We start from the raw sequence: 14,912 nt of genomic DNA, 5'->3' as shown, positions 1-14,912 counted from the left end.
ACACACACACACACACACACACACACACACACACACACACACACACACACACACAATAATTCAGTCTTTTGTAGATTGCAAAGCTGAGGAGTATCTTGTTTTTTACAACATACAACTCGTAGCCAACTCTCTCTGCGCCAGTAATTACATTGAAGTCGCCAAAGACAATGACTGTGTCACGTGGGGGACACTGGTCGACTATTGAGTCAAGTTTGGCATAGATCATATCTTTTTCCTCACACACACACAAGTTGCATTCCTCGGTAACAGTGTATACTGCTATAATAGGTATCAAACCCCAGGTCATTTTAACCTCGCCAACATCATATGCTAATTAACCGGAGTAACCCCAACAACAGAGGACGAGGACTACAACTACCTGGCTCTTGCTACCCATCTGAGGCGATCACCGTTCTTCTGGCCTGTCTATTAGTATATATCACCCCTACTACTGATCTCACCTTTGCCAGGTCTCCTCGTCTCAGAGACTCCCCTATGTCCGCTCCCAACCTCTTACCTGGCTCGACGAGCTTCCGTCTCGTCTACACCACCCTGGCTGTCCCCAGGAAATGAGGGTGGGTGTGATTGGTGACTGCTGGGTGGCAAGGGTTCCCCCCCCCCCCTCCCTTGGACATGTGAAAGTACTGAATGCTATATACATTTTTTTTTTTTTAAAGAATTCGCACTCCCACACCCCCACCCATCCCGGAGCCCTTCGAGGGAAGGCTTGTCGTTGGATCAATTAGAGATATTAGACGAACTAAGGCCAACAATCACAAGGGTAGCAGGAGGGTACATGCACCCACTACCTAACGCAGTGGTGACAGTTTGGATAATGATAGCGCAGACTAGCTGATTGACCTCTCCAAGACAGTAGAGACCGTCTGTCTTGCCTGGGATAATGGATCTAATTGGTGTGCTGCTAGCAACAGGAAATTACTACATAGTATCGCTTAACTTCCAGGCTCCCGCTTTCCAATCCCAGTCTTGCATGGACGCCACACACGGCAAGCATGTTGGAGCCTCGGGGTTTGATTGATCGCGTGTGGAATTATGCATAATACATACTATTGAGGATTATTTATACACATGCTGTAACTACTTATGGAAGAGGAGCTGGCGTCTATACACGTGTGAATGTAGAGGGAAGAGTCACCCCAGGAGAATGAGAAGGACGCTTTAAAAATATATGTGTATTCGTGTCTTTTTTTTAGGTTATTCATGCATAATGATGTATAGTGTGAGTATGTCCGCCTGTATTTACATATTTTACATGGAAGTTCAAACCACACAGCACTTATGGTCCAGACTAGGTGATCATCCAGCAGCTGATTAGATATTGCATATCTGCCACAAGGGTAACAAGGTAGAGTTTATTTTCCATATGTATCAATCGTGTTGCACCGAATCGAAGTGGAAACTTATTCCATTACTGTAAAACAACGTTGGTGAAAATTAATTCAGTGCATTTTTATCCCTTTGTGTGAGGACTTGCGTGATACAAATAGATACACATAGAAAGGAAAAGAGGAACTATGTCACGGGTGACAGAGTAAGTTTTGTAGTTGGGTGTTTATATTCTTTACAAGGTAGAGGTGATCACTACCTGTGGCAAAATTATAGTACCTTTTGATTTTGGCTGACATTTATTGCGCCAATGCCACTTGATAATGAACACTGTTATTATGAACTGGTAGTTTCGTACATATGTAGCTGCATATAAATCTCAGGCCAGCTGGCGTTAACATCCACTTCAGGGACAGCTATTATTACCATGACTCTGCCAACCTCTTTTGGAGCCATGGGTCCGAATCTCAGCCGGAAAGTCGGCGAACCCTCCGCCGTACTGTTCATCCTTCCTTTTGGGCTAGTCAATAAATTGGTGCCTGGGTAAAACTTGGGAAGGTTACTGTGATAAACTGATACCCTATGTCCCAGAGTGCTTTAATTTCCCGCCACAGTCTCGAGAAAAATGAAACGGACGTGAGCACTAGGCCAAGTACAGCTATGCCTTAGCCTTAACCTTTAACTTTGAGGGAGGATATTCTCTCGATAACAACATGATCCAAGCGTCATGGATTTAGGCCCTGAAATACCTAGTGAAGCCATTTAAAGTGGAGCGGATGAGGGGCTATACCTCATAGGTTACTCCCATCATCAGCCATAATTTCCATGCGGAGCGTAGAGTGAAAACCTATGATGAGAATGCATATACGTAGACAGACAGACGGCACCTCCCTAAATATATTGAATTTGAACGGGGAACTGTGCGCCTTTTGATTCTTCTATTACTCACAATTTGGCTTACCTCATACAGTGCCTACCTTGACCATGGTCCATTGCCCAAGGATGTCAGTCTGACGTACGCCGTGCTGCCCGCCGCTGACCTGGACAAGACTCGTCGCTTTAGTGAGAATCCAGACGTTGAAGTTCTCTCCCAGACAGCAAGCCTGCACGCTGCCTGCCACCATCCTTCCAAGGTATAGTGAAACTCACATGCGTTCAACCCTTTACTTAAATGGGAATCGCTAAAGTGAATATGGTGGTCCCCATTTTTCTAGAACAAAAATCACCAACAGCACTCTCCTGTTATATTGAAATTTCTAAAAGTTTACCAGTTGTAGATTTTTGGTTATATAGACCAGAACTACACCGCTGGGTATAACAGAGTTGGTGGGTTAGCTACAAGGGACAATATTCAAAGTCTAGCTGAGGAGTTTCATCTAACCATACACACTCACTGGAGTGTCCCACAGAAGTCCAAGATTTTCTGAAGTACAGAGTGTGCAGCAGTTAACTTGCTTTTTGCTGCCAAACTCAAACTTCATGTCATGGCAATAATAATATCGATATTTAACCATAATCATCTCCAGAAACAGAAGGGCCTGGTATGTGCACATGGGCATGCAGTGGCAGTCTCATATTGGTTCACTTTGCTCAGCAAACTTGAATACTGTTGATAAGTATGGGACACCTCAAACATGATACTCTGGATACACTGGAGAACGTTCAATGTCTAGGAGTGGATTTGCTTCAGGTGTGACGCTGGAGAAGATCGAGAAGATGGGCGTTAACAGACTTGCGGTGAGGTGTATGTCGCGTAGCTCTTCTGAGAGGAAACAAGGAGAGGTATGTCAAGAGTCTTGCTGAGAATGTCAAAGTCCTTATCGATGCGAATGATCCCTGACCCGTCTGCTGTGATCTGACGCCTCCGTGTCAGGTTAATGATATCCGAAGAACAGATGGTTGCCTTATGGCATGACTGGACAGAAGATGTAAGTCACAGAGAGGTTGCGATTCATATAAATACTGTGTAACATGTCGCAATGCAATTACTTGGTATTTCAAAGCATGGTTATATAGGAACTGGGTGACTGAATGCTGATTCTGCCTCTCTAAAGAGTCATTACAAAGTCATCACCTCCCCCGTGACCCAAGAGAGCACAGCAACTCAGAGCGTACGTATAGTCAGACTCAGCAATGAAGTTCGTTTGAGCGCGGCCAGCACTGGTCACAGTTCTGCCAGACTTATCCCTAATTATCGGAGTAGGGATAGCCTCCGCCTCCGTCACATTGTAAATAAGTTATTCCCCCCGTCTATAGGGCACATGAGGACGAGTCAGAGTAGCTGCCATCGGGGGTGAAGATCAGGAAGGAAGTGACATGGTGCCTTTGATCTCTGACAAAATCGGAGAGCAACGTTGTCATTTGTTATGGACTTTATACAATCATTCTTATTATTAAAAAAACCGACACATTCATAGCACTATAAATATAACCTCAGGTGTAGTTATATTATTTAATACACAAATTAGAATAGTAAATAATTGACATTTGAGAGAGGAAGTGATGAATTTGGGGGGAAGCCGCAGAGCTGTCGAGAGGCTCGGGCCCCACACAAACGGACTTCACATTCGTATCAGAGTGCATGGAACAGGCTAGCTAAATTCCTCCTCATATCTCTCAGTAAGCCTACTTATATAGTGTAACAGCTGTGTAAATACAATTCAGCCAGACCCAAACAATTTTTATGTAACCTTGAATAGAGAGAGATATATACAAGTGCCGCTAGAACACACGATAATTTTTCAGGGTCTCAAACACCATGTTAAGGTTTGCACTAATTAAGTCACCGGCAAAAACCTAACATTTAACTGAACTTATGTGTGACCACCTGCCGCGTGGAATGTCTTAACCTAAAGTTGTGGCTGAATGGTAACACAAACAAGTACAGAAACGGTTAACTACATGTTAGCCAGAAACTATAACATAAAATAATGTGTCTGCAGAAAAGTGCTAACAAGGGCTCACTGGGCTGAGTTTTTTGAGCAGTTATACATGGTTGTTGTAACCCGTAATCCGGGTCACACAGGGGAGACGACACACTGTTTGTACTAGTGACACTTGACTTAAAATTCTGGTACTTTAGGAGTATTTAAAGGAGTTCATAAATGGGGTGATGAAACGGTGTCGCCTTTCTTATATGTATTTTATTCTACCTTAATACTACTTAATATTACAGAGGGTAAAAATATTGTTTAAACCAGCGACTGGCTTACTAGACTCAATGAGTTTTCAGGTTTTCTTTCACTATTGGTTACTGACGTTAACACTGGTATAATATTGAGTAAAAACTCACACAATAAAGTATCATAGAAATATAATCCTAAGTAAAACTAAGATAATAGAACACAATAGATATGTTAGATACGCTTTCCTCTATGGTAATTCTTCACTCCATACTCACAGTAGCAACGATGAATGTTCTACCCATGTTGTCTAGGGAAGGACAACTGAGTGTCCAGACACGAACAGAGTGCTGGTTAATCTGAGGTCAAGCCTGGAGAAAATGCTTCTTATATAGGCAGATATCGCGAGGGTAATACGTCAGGCGTGTGTGTCATACATCAAACTCACCGAGCTCATACAATAATCTACCTAACCGACATGCTTAATTCACGCGGTGACGCAGCTTTGTTTTCATAACATTTTGTTCCGCGGCTGATCCTGTTTTTGCCGCGGTGATTGTGTTTTGGCTTAGAGAGATAAGCGGGTGCGTTAATGGGCAATTACAATTGTGTATAGGTTGGTAAATGAACAGTGGGGACAATCATGTGTTGGAGTCCGTGTTGTGTTTTAGCGGTCGATACCGCTGTTGTCATCGGAAAATATTGCCGGTGAAGATGATGATGACACGAGTGGTGTCGCAGCCCTCGGGCACCACATACCCCCCCCGTTAAAATCACGCCACGTCCTCGTGGCACAAAGCGTTCCGCCCGGCGGACGACCATGGAGGGCCCAGACGGGGATGGCGGGATCGTGGGGGAGGAGTCCTGCGAGAGACGGGACCGGAAGAGACAGAAGAAGGCCACCCCACCGGCGACGAAGACGACGCCGAGGAGGAGCAGCCACCCCCACCAAGGGAGGAAGGGTCGAAGGCGGGGACCGGAGAGACGGATTCCTGGAGCGCGTGAAGTGCTGGAGGAGGTCCAGCGGGGGCCAGAGACGACCCGGGCGACGGCGGCGGGGAGGAAGGGCCAAGGAGTCTTGGCCAGGAGCGATGAGACCACGTCACGTCCGATGTGGAAGGGGGCGCGATGAACCGTCAGCGGGGCGTCACCGTCCATAGTAGCAGAGGCAGGGAGGCTGAAGGCGTCGGAGTGGGCACTACAGCCCATACCGAGGCTGAGGAGACCCGTCCGTTGATGGTCTGCCTGTATTTGGAGACCGGGCTGTCCGGGCAGACCATGGTGACCATCTGGGGAGTATCGGTAGCGAAGACCCAGCCCGCAGGAGACGGATGAAGACCGGGGAAAGACTCTGAGGAGAGACTTAGAACACAGCGAGAGGGCGTCTGGGCGATCGAGAAAGAGAGCGATCTCGCAGCGCTGGACAGAAGTCGAGTAGACAGGGCGACAGGGGACATACATAGAGCAGGTGGTGTTTAGTACAGCGGTCCAAGGAGTCCAAGAGCATATAGTGAGTGCGGTCTTCAGAAACCGCAAGGTAGTGGAAAGCGTGTCGGTGTGCAGAAAATATGGCGTGCCATCAAGATGAAAAGGCAACGCGTCCATTTTAAACACATCGAACACGTCAGAGGATCCCTTTCATGGGGATTTGTAAGTAGAAGTGAAGGGTTCCTCACGAAAACGTACCTTTAGAAAAAACCCTAGACACATCTCTATACAATCATAAAAATTCATGTGCTGCACCGAAAAGTAATCCTGCGTAATGGGTGACGCATTGCTGAGCACACGAAATAGTACATCATTTGGAAGGAGGAGAGGGGAAACCTGCGTTTGGGACAGCTGCTGAAGGCCAAGCTTGAGATTCAGAGTATCATGATTTAGGTCACTAAGTGCCAACTGAATGAGAAGGATAGTCTCCAAAATACGCATTTCCCCTTCAATTTGCAAGGTTTTTAGTGAGAACTGACGGATAATAGCTGAGGCCAAAGCCGAGGCGGACTCTAGACGGGAGATGGCAGAATGAATATGACGGAGGTCCCGAACTGTGGCGTTGAGGACTTCCTGATGGAGGTTATGTTGACGTCTCTCTTCTGTGGACAGAGTGTAGAGCTGGGAGAGCTTCCCGTGTATCACATCTATTTGGGCCTGAGTGGCCGTACCGAAAAGGAGGTTTGCTACCGAGCCAAGGAAATCCACGGCTCCTCGCTTCTGGCGAGTCCGAAACGGGCTTCCATCTCTACCACTCATAGCCGACAGGAAGCTGTTAAGATCTTTGAATAACTTCTCAAACTCAATGTGAAAAGAGTCTAGAGTGCGCCTGAGCAGACCAACAGTGGGGAACGATTGATTCATATGTTCAATCGACCATGAAACTTCTGCTGTTAGATTTGCCACGTTGATGAGAGGACGTTGGATGTCGTCCGTCTTGATGACGACGGGGACAACATAGTACCGTCCTGTCAACAGCATCTTAAAGACTGGGGAGAAGACGAGGCCGGGACGAATGGGTTGCTCCCGGGAGGGATCAAGGGAAGACAAGGAGAGGGCAACACCCAGGATCTGTAATTATAGGGGGCATCAGTTCGTTGGTCGTTGGCGATACTCAAGAGGGCGTTCCATCACATTGGGGAGAGAAGGGGGTACCGTATTGGATCGTAATGAGCGACTGACACAGGGCTCTGAAGGAGCTGAGGGAACCAATGAGGGGACCTCTGAAGCATCTGAGGAGACAGGAGCCGGTGAGGAGAGCTCGGAAGGAGCTGGAAAGGACAATGGCAGCGGCTCCTCGGGGGAATAAGTCATGGGGAGTGGGTCCACTTCTACTACTTGATCAGGGAGAGGGTATGCACGCCTGACATTAGGAGAGTCATGGAAGCCAAGAGAGTCCTCGTGAACGACCTGAACATTATTTGTGTGAACTGTCTTGATCTTACCACCTCTAACATGACGCAGTCGTAAGACTACAGGGCTTATTTTTCTAGCACCCTAAAGGTCCATTGAACAAGGGCTGGAGCTTCTTTGGTTCGCCCTTTGTACATACATGCCTTAAGTAGACCCGATCTCCTACTACCACCTGTTTGGGTTTGGATTTCCTAAACATTCTTTCTGACTCCTGCCATCCTATATCTATATTGGTCTGACATAGTTTATAGGTCCGCTGCGCGACACTAGAAGTAAATGCTTTATAGCTGTCAACATCATAACAAGGTTGGAGTTTATTCTCAAGCACTTCAAAAGGAACATTTGGGTCCTGAGAGAAAAGCAAGAAAATGGTGAATCTTTCAGAACACGATGGTAGGCAGTGTTGTAGGCGTGTGTTGCAACCGGAAGCATTTGGTCCCAGATACCGCGATTGTCCTCGCACAAAGTTCTCAAGATATTTATTAAGGTGCCATTAGGCCTTTCTATCACCCCGTTTGCAGACGGGTGATAAGGAGTTGTCCTTAGATGATCAATCTGTAACAACTGAGTCAACTCTCGTAAGAGAGTGTTGACGAACTCCTTTCCTTGATCCGTGACTAGAATCGGCGGGATGCTGTGTACACAGACTACGTTCTTGTAGAACGCAGCTGCCACTTCCTTGGCTGCCTTCGTACGAAGGGGGGTTGCTACCAAGAAGCGTGACAGGACGTCTATCACTGTCAGTACATACCTATAGCCTTCGTCTGAAACAGACAAAGGTCCGACAATATCCATATGGACTCTGTCAAACGGTTGGCCAACCTCTGGATACCTCATAAGTGGAGCTGGCGGGGATCCTCTTCTTAAACCGACAACAGACAGGACAAGATCTGACATATTGCTCCACGTCCGCCTTCATTCCCGGCCAGTACGCAAACTTGCGACAGCGTGCCAACGTAACCTTAGTGCCTCCATGCCCTGCAGGTAGCATGGAATGCGCCAAAGCTAACGCGTTAGGAATGTAGCTTGTGGAACGATAACCAGTCTTTTCTGCTTGTTGTATTCATCGCAAACATCGCGGTAGAGAATGCCGTTCTCTACACACTTCACTAAGAGGCAGTTTTGAAGTGCCTCTTAGCTGCATTTAACGTTACATTGCTCCTCTCTGCAACCTTTCTCTCATCTCTCTCATGTACGTTACCACCGGTGGTTTGTTCAAAAGCATGCTTCAATTCTCTCAGTTCAGGATCGCGATCCTGGTGCTCCATGAGTCCAGCAAGACTCCAATGGAGAAACTTATCCTGTTTGTCAAGTCCTCCGGAGAGGCGACAGACATGTCCTGTCCACCCGTAAGGGTGACAGACATAATTCGAGCATCCAATTCGCCTTCTATCACGTCACTCTCCTGATTCCTAATCCTTGACAAAAAATCTGCTACCATGTTGCTGGAGCCTGGGAGATAATCAATACTAAAGTCAAATTCTCCTAGAAGTGTCTGCCAGCGTGCAATCCTGCTGCTAGGCACTGTGCTTTTTAACAGCCAAGACAGTGGTCTATGGTCCGACAGGAGGTGTCTCCTATAACCCAAGATAAGGGGTCGGTTAGTACTGAGGCCATAGATGACTGCTAAAGCTTCTCTCTACCGCTGAGTAGTTACGTTCTGCTCCATTCAGGGTTCTACTAAAATATGCTATGGGACGTAAATTACCATTTTCATCCTTTTGTTGCAACACACCACCTATTGCCTTATCTGACGCATCTGTGGTGAGATTGAAGGGCTTCCGGAAATCCGGAAAGGCTAAAACAATGTCAGTCGTTAGACTGTTCTTTAGTGTGCTAAATGCATGCAATGCCTCTTCATTCCACTCCAGATGTGTCTTATCATTCTTGGTTACTTTCCTCCTTTGAGTAAATTATTAAGTGGGGATGCTATCTTGGCAAAGTCTTTAATGAATTTCCTATAAAAGTTAACCAATCCCAGGAAACCTTGAAGTTCTTTGACTGTTTTCGGAGGAGTGAGTTGTTGCACCGCCTGTACCTTTGAGGGCTGAGGCTTCAAGCCAGAAGCACTAACAATGTGACCCAGATAATCTACTTGCTCTTTGAAAAGGAACACTTATCTAGTCTTAAGGACAGGTGAGCCTTCTGCAGTCTGTCCAAGACGGCATGGAGGTTCTTTAGGTGATGGTCCATGTCTTTCCCTTGTACTATCAAATCATCAAGGTATACATGTACAATTCTTCCTGTCAGACCTATGAGAACTTGATTCATGATCCGTTGATAGGCTGCAGGTGCTGTTTTTAATCCAAAGGGGACTGTAGTGAATTCATAGAGGCCATAAGGTGTCGTGAAGGCTGTCAAGTGTTTAGATTCCTCTGCCAATGGGACTTGGTGGTAGCCCTGGCGCAAATCAAGGAGGTGAATACTTTACTTTCCCTAACTGTTGCAAAATGAGGTTAATGTTAGGGAGTGGATGTTTGTCATCAATCAATTCATCGTTCAGAGCGCGGAAGTCGAGACAAAGTCTCACTCCAACATCCAATTTAGCAACAGGGACTAGAGGTGCGCTGTAGGGTGACGCACTAGGGCGTATAATACCCTGGGCCTCAAGGTCCTTGAGCTGAATCTCTATTTCTTTATGATATTTTACTGGTATTGGGTATGGCTTTTTATATATAGGCTTGTCATTTTTAGCCTTAAAGTGTGAACATAATAGGGGTAATAGTGAGTGGCTCGTTTTTAGAGCAAACACATCAGGATACTTGCGGGTTAAGCCCTTCAGACAGCAATTTTCCCGTTGTGAGGGTAAAAATAGCTCGTCTATCAGCTTATCGAGTACCATCTGCTTACTTGACTGGGTGACAGGCGGCTTTGTAGCTGTTTTTGTGACAGCCGCTACACATTCATTAGTCGATGATTGATAGTATTCTGAGTGACAAGAATAAATGTGTCCCATCACTTCACCTGTTGGCATCTCAATAGTTTCTTCAGTTGGGTTAGCATAGGGAATGATGAATTTGCCTTTGGTTTGTTTGACGTTAGGAGTTAAGGTAACTAACGGGAAATAAAAATGAAGAAGGGATATCATTGGACCTTGGGAGAAATAAGGCTTGCTGGGCTCTGCCAATCTCTGCCTCCAGAGTGACATACCCTGCCGTGCCTGGGAGCAAGGACGCCACGTTAATAGCGTATGCTTTCACTGGTACTTCCTCCATCTCGTCTAAAGTAGGTTTATGATCTTCTGGGTACGGGCTCATATCGTCCGCAGCCAGGAATGTACTTCCACTGGGTAGGCCCCCACCATTACACTAAACTGCCCAGGTGTGTCCAGCGGTGCAGCTACCACATTTTGTCTCCACATAAATTCTAGGCCCAACAAAACTGCTGTTGGTAACACTATACCTTGTGATATTACTACAAATTTTTCTATAATTTCTCCGTGCCCAAAGTCTACTACTACTTCGGCTAGTCCTTTATTAGGGATTGGAGTCCGATCTACCCCTTGTATGGAGAGAGGTTCTGTAACTATCATCTTCCCGCCTACCTTCCTAAATAAATCTTCATCGATTAGTTAATCTCCTGCAGCTGTTTCTAGAATTGCGTAAAACATCTCCTTTTGTGCAGTAGCGCCTACGCACAATCGCAACGTGAGGGCGTGGGTAGGGCCGGGGACTGCCGCAGCTACTCTGGGGTCGTTTGTTTGGTGGTCTTCTCGTGGTCCGGGGTGACCCAGGAGCGACGGGGTGAGGGCCCCGCCGTGTACTACGGGCGCCAGGGCGCGCCATGCGAGTCAGGCTGCCGCCTGTTTCGAGTGGGCTGGTACTGAGGGTACCGAGAGCCCGTTGGTGGGTGGTAGGCACCCCTATACTGCCTTCCATATGTGCAATCGCGAGCCATATGTCCTACATACCCACAAGCATAACATGTAGGTGGCGTGGGCGCGTTCCCATATGGGCGTGTAGGTGGCGCGGCGTGCCGTCCTCCCCTTTGGGGTATCGGGTAACGTGACTGGCCTGGAGGGCGTGGAGGACGGGCTTGTGAGACATGTTTGGGTCCGGATGCCTGGGTGGAACAGACGTTCAGCACTTTTATTTCTTTGGCGATATCGGCATCGGATAGCTTCGACTCTGGATAAGCTTTAATATACTCATACCCTTTCTTTAATACCTTCTGTGGGTCCCCCTTTTCTTCCTCCGTTAGGATGAGTAAGAGGTAACGGATGAGTAAGAGGGCCGGAGGGAAAGCCTCTCTGAGCCGTAAAGCGGTTATCTCAGTTAGGAAACTGGCATTGTCAGGCTTGAGAGCGATCAACTCGTCTCTCAATGTCTCCAGGCGGATGAGGAAGGTGCGGATGTTTTCTCCTGTCCGCCGTTTTGCCTCTCCCAATTCTTTCTGGAGGACCGAAAAGGTCCTTACTGTGGGAAACACACGTAGGAAGTCTTCCTTTACTTTTTCCCAATCCTGTCCACATCTAGTGATACAACCGAGGAGATGATCGCGCGCTGCTCCCAGGGCATATTGTTTGGCTAACTCAATCTTTCCGGTAGTGTCCCAATTTGCCTGTGTCCGGCTTTCAATATCCTCTATCCATTTCTTTGCTAGCTTATGGCATGGGAGGTTTGGTGCTTTGCTACTTTTGTCTTCTCCACCACAAAAATATAAGAGTCCCTGCACTCTACTAAAATCATTCAAGGTATGACGGCTAAGTAGCGTGACAAGATCATCATGGGCAAGGGTGATCGATTTTCCATCTTCTTTTTTGGGGAGGGTTCTTGCCTTCGTCTGGCATTTTAACTCTAAAGTCTTATTACAGTAATTCCAAGAATAACTGTCTTCTCCCTCGCTTTCGGATGTGGACATACACCAGTACAATACCAATATAAACCAATATAAATCGCAAGTTTCACCACAAGTTTCACCACATGTTTCACCACATGTTTCACCACATGTTTCACCACCCCACACCTGACACCAATGTTGTAACCCGTAATCCGGGTCACACAGGGGAGACGACACACTGTTTGTACTAGTGACACTTGACTTAAAATTCTGGTACTTTAGGAGTATTTAAAGGAGTTCATAAATGGGGTGATGAAACGGTGTCGCCTTTCTTATATGTATTTTATTCTACCTTAATACTACTTAATATTACAGAGGGTAAAATATTGTTTAAACCAGCGACTGGCTTACTAGACTCAATGAGTTTTCAGGTTTTCTTTCACTATTGGTTACTGACGTTAACACTGGTATAATATTGAGTAAAAACTCACACAATAAAGTATCATAGAAATATAATCCTAAGTAAAACTAAGATAATAGAACACAATAGATATGTTAGATACGCTTTCCTCTATGGTAATTCTTCACTCCATACTCACAGTAGCAACGATGAATGTTCTACCCATGTTGTCTAGGGAAGGACAACTGAGTGTCCAGACACGAACAGAGTGCTGGTTAATCTGAGGTCAAGCCTGGAGAAAATGCTTCTTATATAGGCAGATATCGCGAGGGTAATACGTCAGGCGTGTGAGTCATACATCAAACTCACACCGAGCTCATACAATAATCTACCTAACCGACATGCTTAATTCACGCGGTGACGCAGCTTTGTTTTCATAACATTTTGTTCCGCGGCTGATCCTGTTTTTGCCGCGGTGATTGTGTTTTGGCTTAGAGAGATAAGCGGGTGCGTTAATGGGCAATTACAATTGTGTATAGGTTGGTAAATGAACAGTGGGGACAATCATGTGTTGGAGTCCGTGTTGTGTTTTAGCGGTCGATACCGCTGTTGTCATCGGAAAATATTGCCGGTGAAGATGATGATGACACGAGTGGTGTCGCAGCCCTCGGGGCACCACATGGTGAACCCTCATATCGGTAAACTCTCTGTCGCTGGGATGCAAATAAACCATGATGATCCATGCAGTGACACTCTCTTAAGTCAGAGAGACTGTGGCAAGATTCAAAAGGCAACTGATGTTTGTATATTCAATAGGCTTGTGGTATGGCATTCTGTATTACGCTGGTCAGTGTGCCAGGCAAGTCCTTGCCAATATGTTTTCCATGCTGATTTGCAGACTACTGCTGAAGTTGCATAAACTAGAGTAGTAAGCGTCCACGCCTTGCAAGTCAGGACTGACCATATTCTAGTGATTAGCGTACTGGTGGAGCACCGACGTGCGACAGAAGATGGTTACAGCCTTTGCCAATCTCAAGAAGGCGCCTGATTCAGTGCGTCCTGAGACACCTTATAATCTTCTGTAATTCATTGGGATTCCTGCAAATATCCCAGCCCAATTGAATGGTCCGGGTTCTGGAACTGAGAGCGCTAAAAAACTATAGTAGAACTAAACATCAATAAACGATGACATAAATGAACAGAGGACTAGTTGGACTGAGTTCTTTGATATTTTTGTATAAAGGAGACCCTTCGGTACTCGAAGGGAAATAGATTCCAAATACTGGATTCCATTTGATCAGTGATGATTCATCCGTCGGGAAAACCCAACCTCTCTTAATGAGGTCAGATGGGCTATGCCAAGGTGGGGAGGTGGTGATATCAGCCCTCGATAACTTTAATATCAGTGAGTAGCTGCTCAAAGCGGTCTCGACTGCCGTATGGCAATCTAGTATTTGCATGCATGTTCGACCGGAAAAGGGGCCTCACCGTCTCTGTATAGAGAGGGAAAGGGAACCACCATAACTGCAGCAGCTACTGTGGTATCACACAGTTTAGTGTGCTAGGCAAGATGCTTGTCCATCCATTGGTAATGCGGATTCTTAAGGTAGAGACACCTGAACAGTTCGGGGTCATGCATGGTAACTCAACCACTAACCGTATCCTAGTGTTTGGCGTATTGGTGGAGCGCCGACGTAAGTTTCGACATACGAATTTTGAAACTCATGTCCATATCAAGAAGGTGTTTGATTCAATGGATCACGAAAGAGTGTTAGATTAATTGCGCTCCTGTAGGATTTCTGCAAGGACTGTTAATCTGTACTTTGTAGTCTGGGGCTGAAAGTGTTGTGAAGTGTTGGGAGAGCCTGTCCTCATTCAGTTAATGCGATAATGAAGCAAGGCTGTGTCCGTGCCCCATCACTTTTCGACACTTTTTTTTACCGGAAGGGTAAAATAAAGGGCTCAAGGGCACAAAACAAAAAAAGTAAAGAAAAAATAAGACCGCTAGGCGCTGCTTCAATAAACGCAAACAGAATAAGATGCCAAAAGAGAGGTATATTTCAGGAGAAGAGGTGTCTTGACACTCATCTCTTGAAAGAGGTCAAGTAATAAGTCGGAGGAAATACAGACAAGAGAAGGCTGTTCCAGAGTTTACCAATAAAAGGTATAAAATAGTGAAGGTGCTGGTTAACTTCTGCATAACGGATTTGGACAGTATATAGATAAGCAAGAGTAGAAAGTCGAGTGCAGCGGGTCCGCGGGAGGGGGAGGCATGGCATGCAGTTAGCAAGTTCAAAAGAGCAGTCAGCATGAAATTATCTTTAAGAGATAGCTGCGTCGGAATTTAGGAAGTAAGAAACTGT

At 46.1% G+C, this 14,912-nt stretch overlaps 1 protein-coding gene across 1 annotated transcript in view; it reads left to right on the top strand.

Moving 5' to 3' along the window:
• LOC126994437 (chondroitinase-AC-like) overlaps positions 1–14,912 on the top strand; it is a 50,120-nt gene that overhangs the window by 23,578 nt on the left and 11,630 nt on the right. Inside the window, exon 8 of the mRNA XM_050853757.1 lies at positions 2,318–2,480. Coding sequence (XP_050709714.1) covers positions 2,318–2,480 — 163 coding nt within the window. The remainder of the gene's footprint in view (positions 1–2,317; positions 2,481–14,912) is intronic.

Source organism: Eriocheir sinensis, unplaced genomic scaffold (genome assembly GCF_024679095.1).
Source record: "Eriocheir sinensis breed Jianghai 21 unplaced genomic scaffold, ASM2467909v1 Scaffold798, whole genome shotgun sequence".
Lineage (NCBI taxonomy): Eukaryota > Metazoa > Arthropoda > Malacostraca > Decapoda > Varunidae > Eriocheir > Eriocheir sinensis.
The sequence above is the reverse complement of the archived record's forward strand: the minus strand, read 5'-3'. Positions and strand labels throughout refer to the sequence as shown.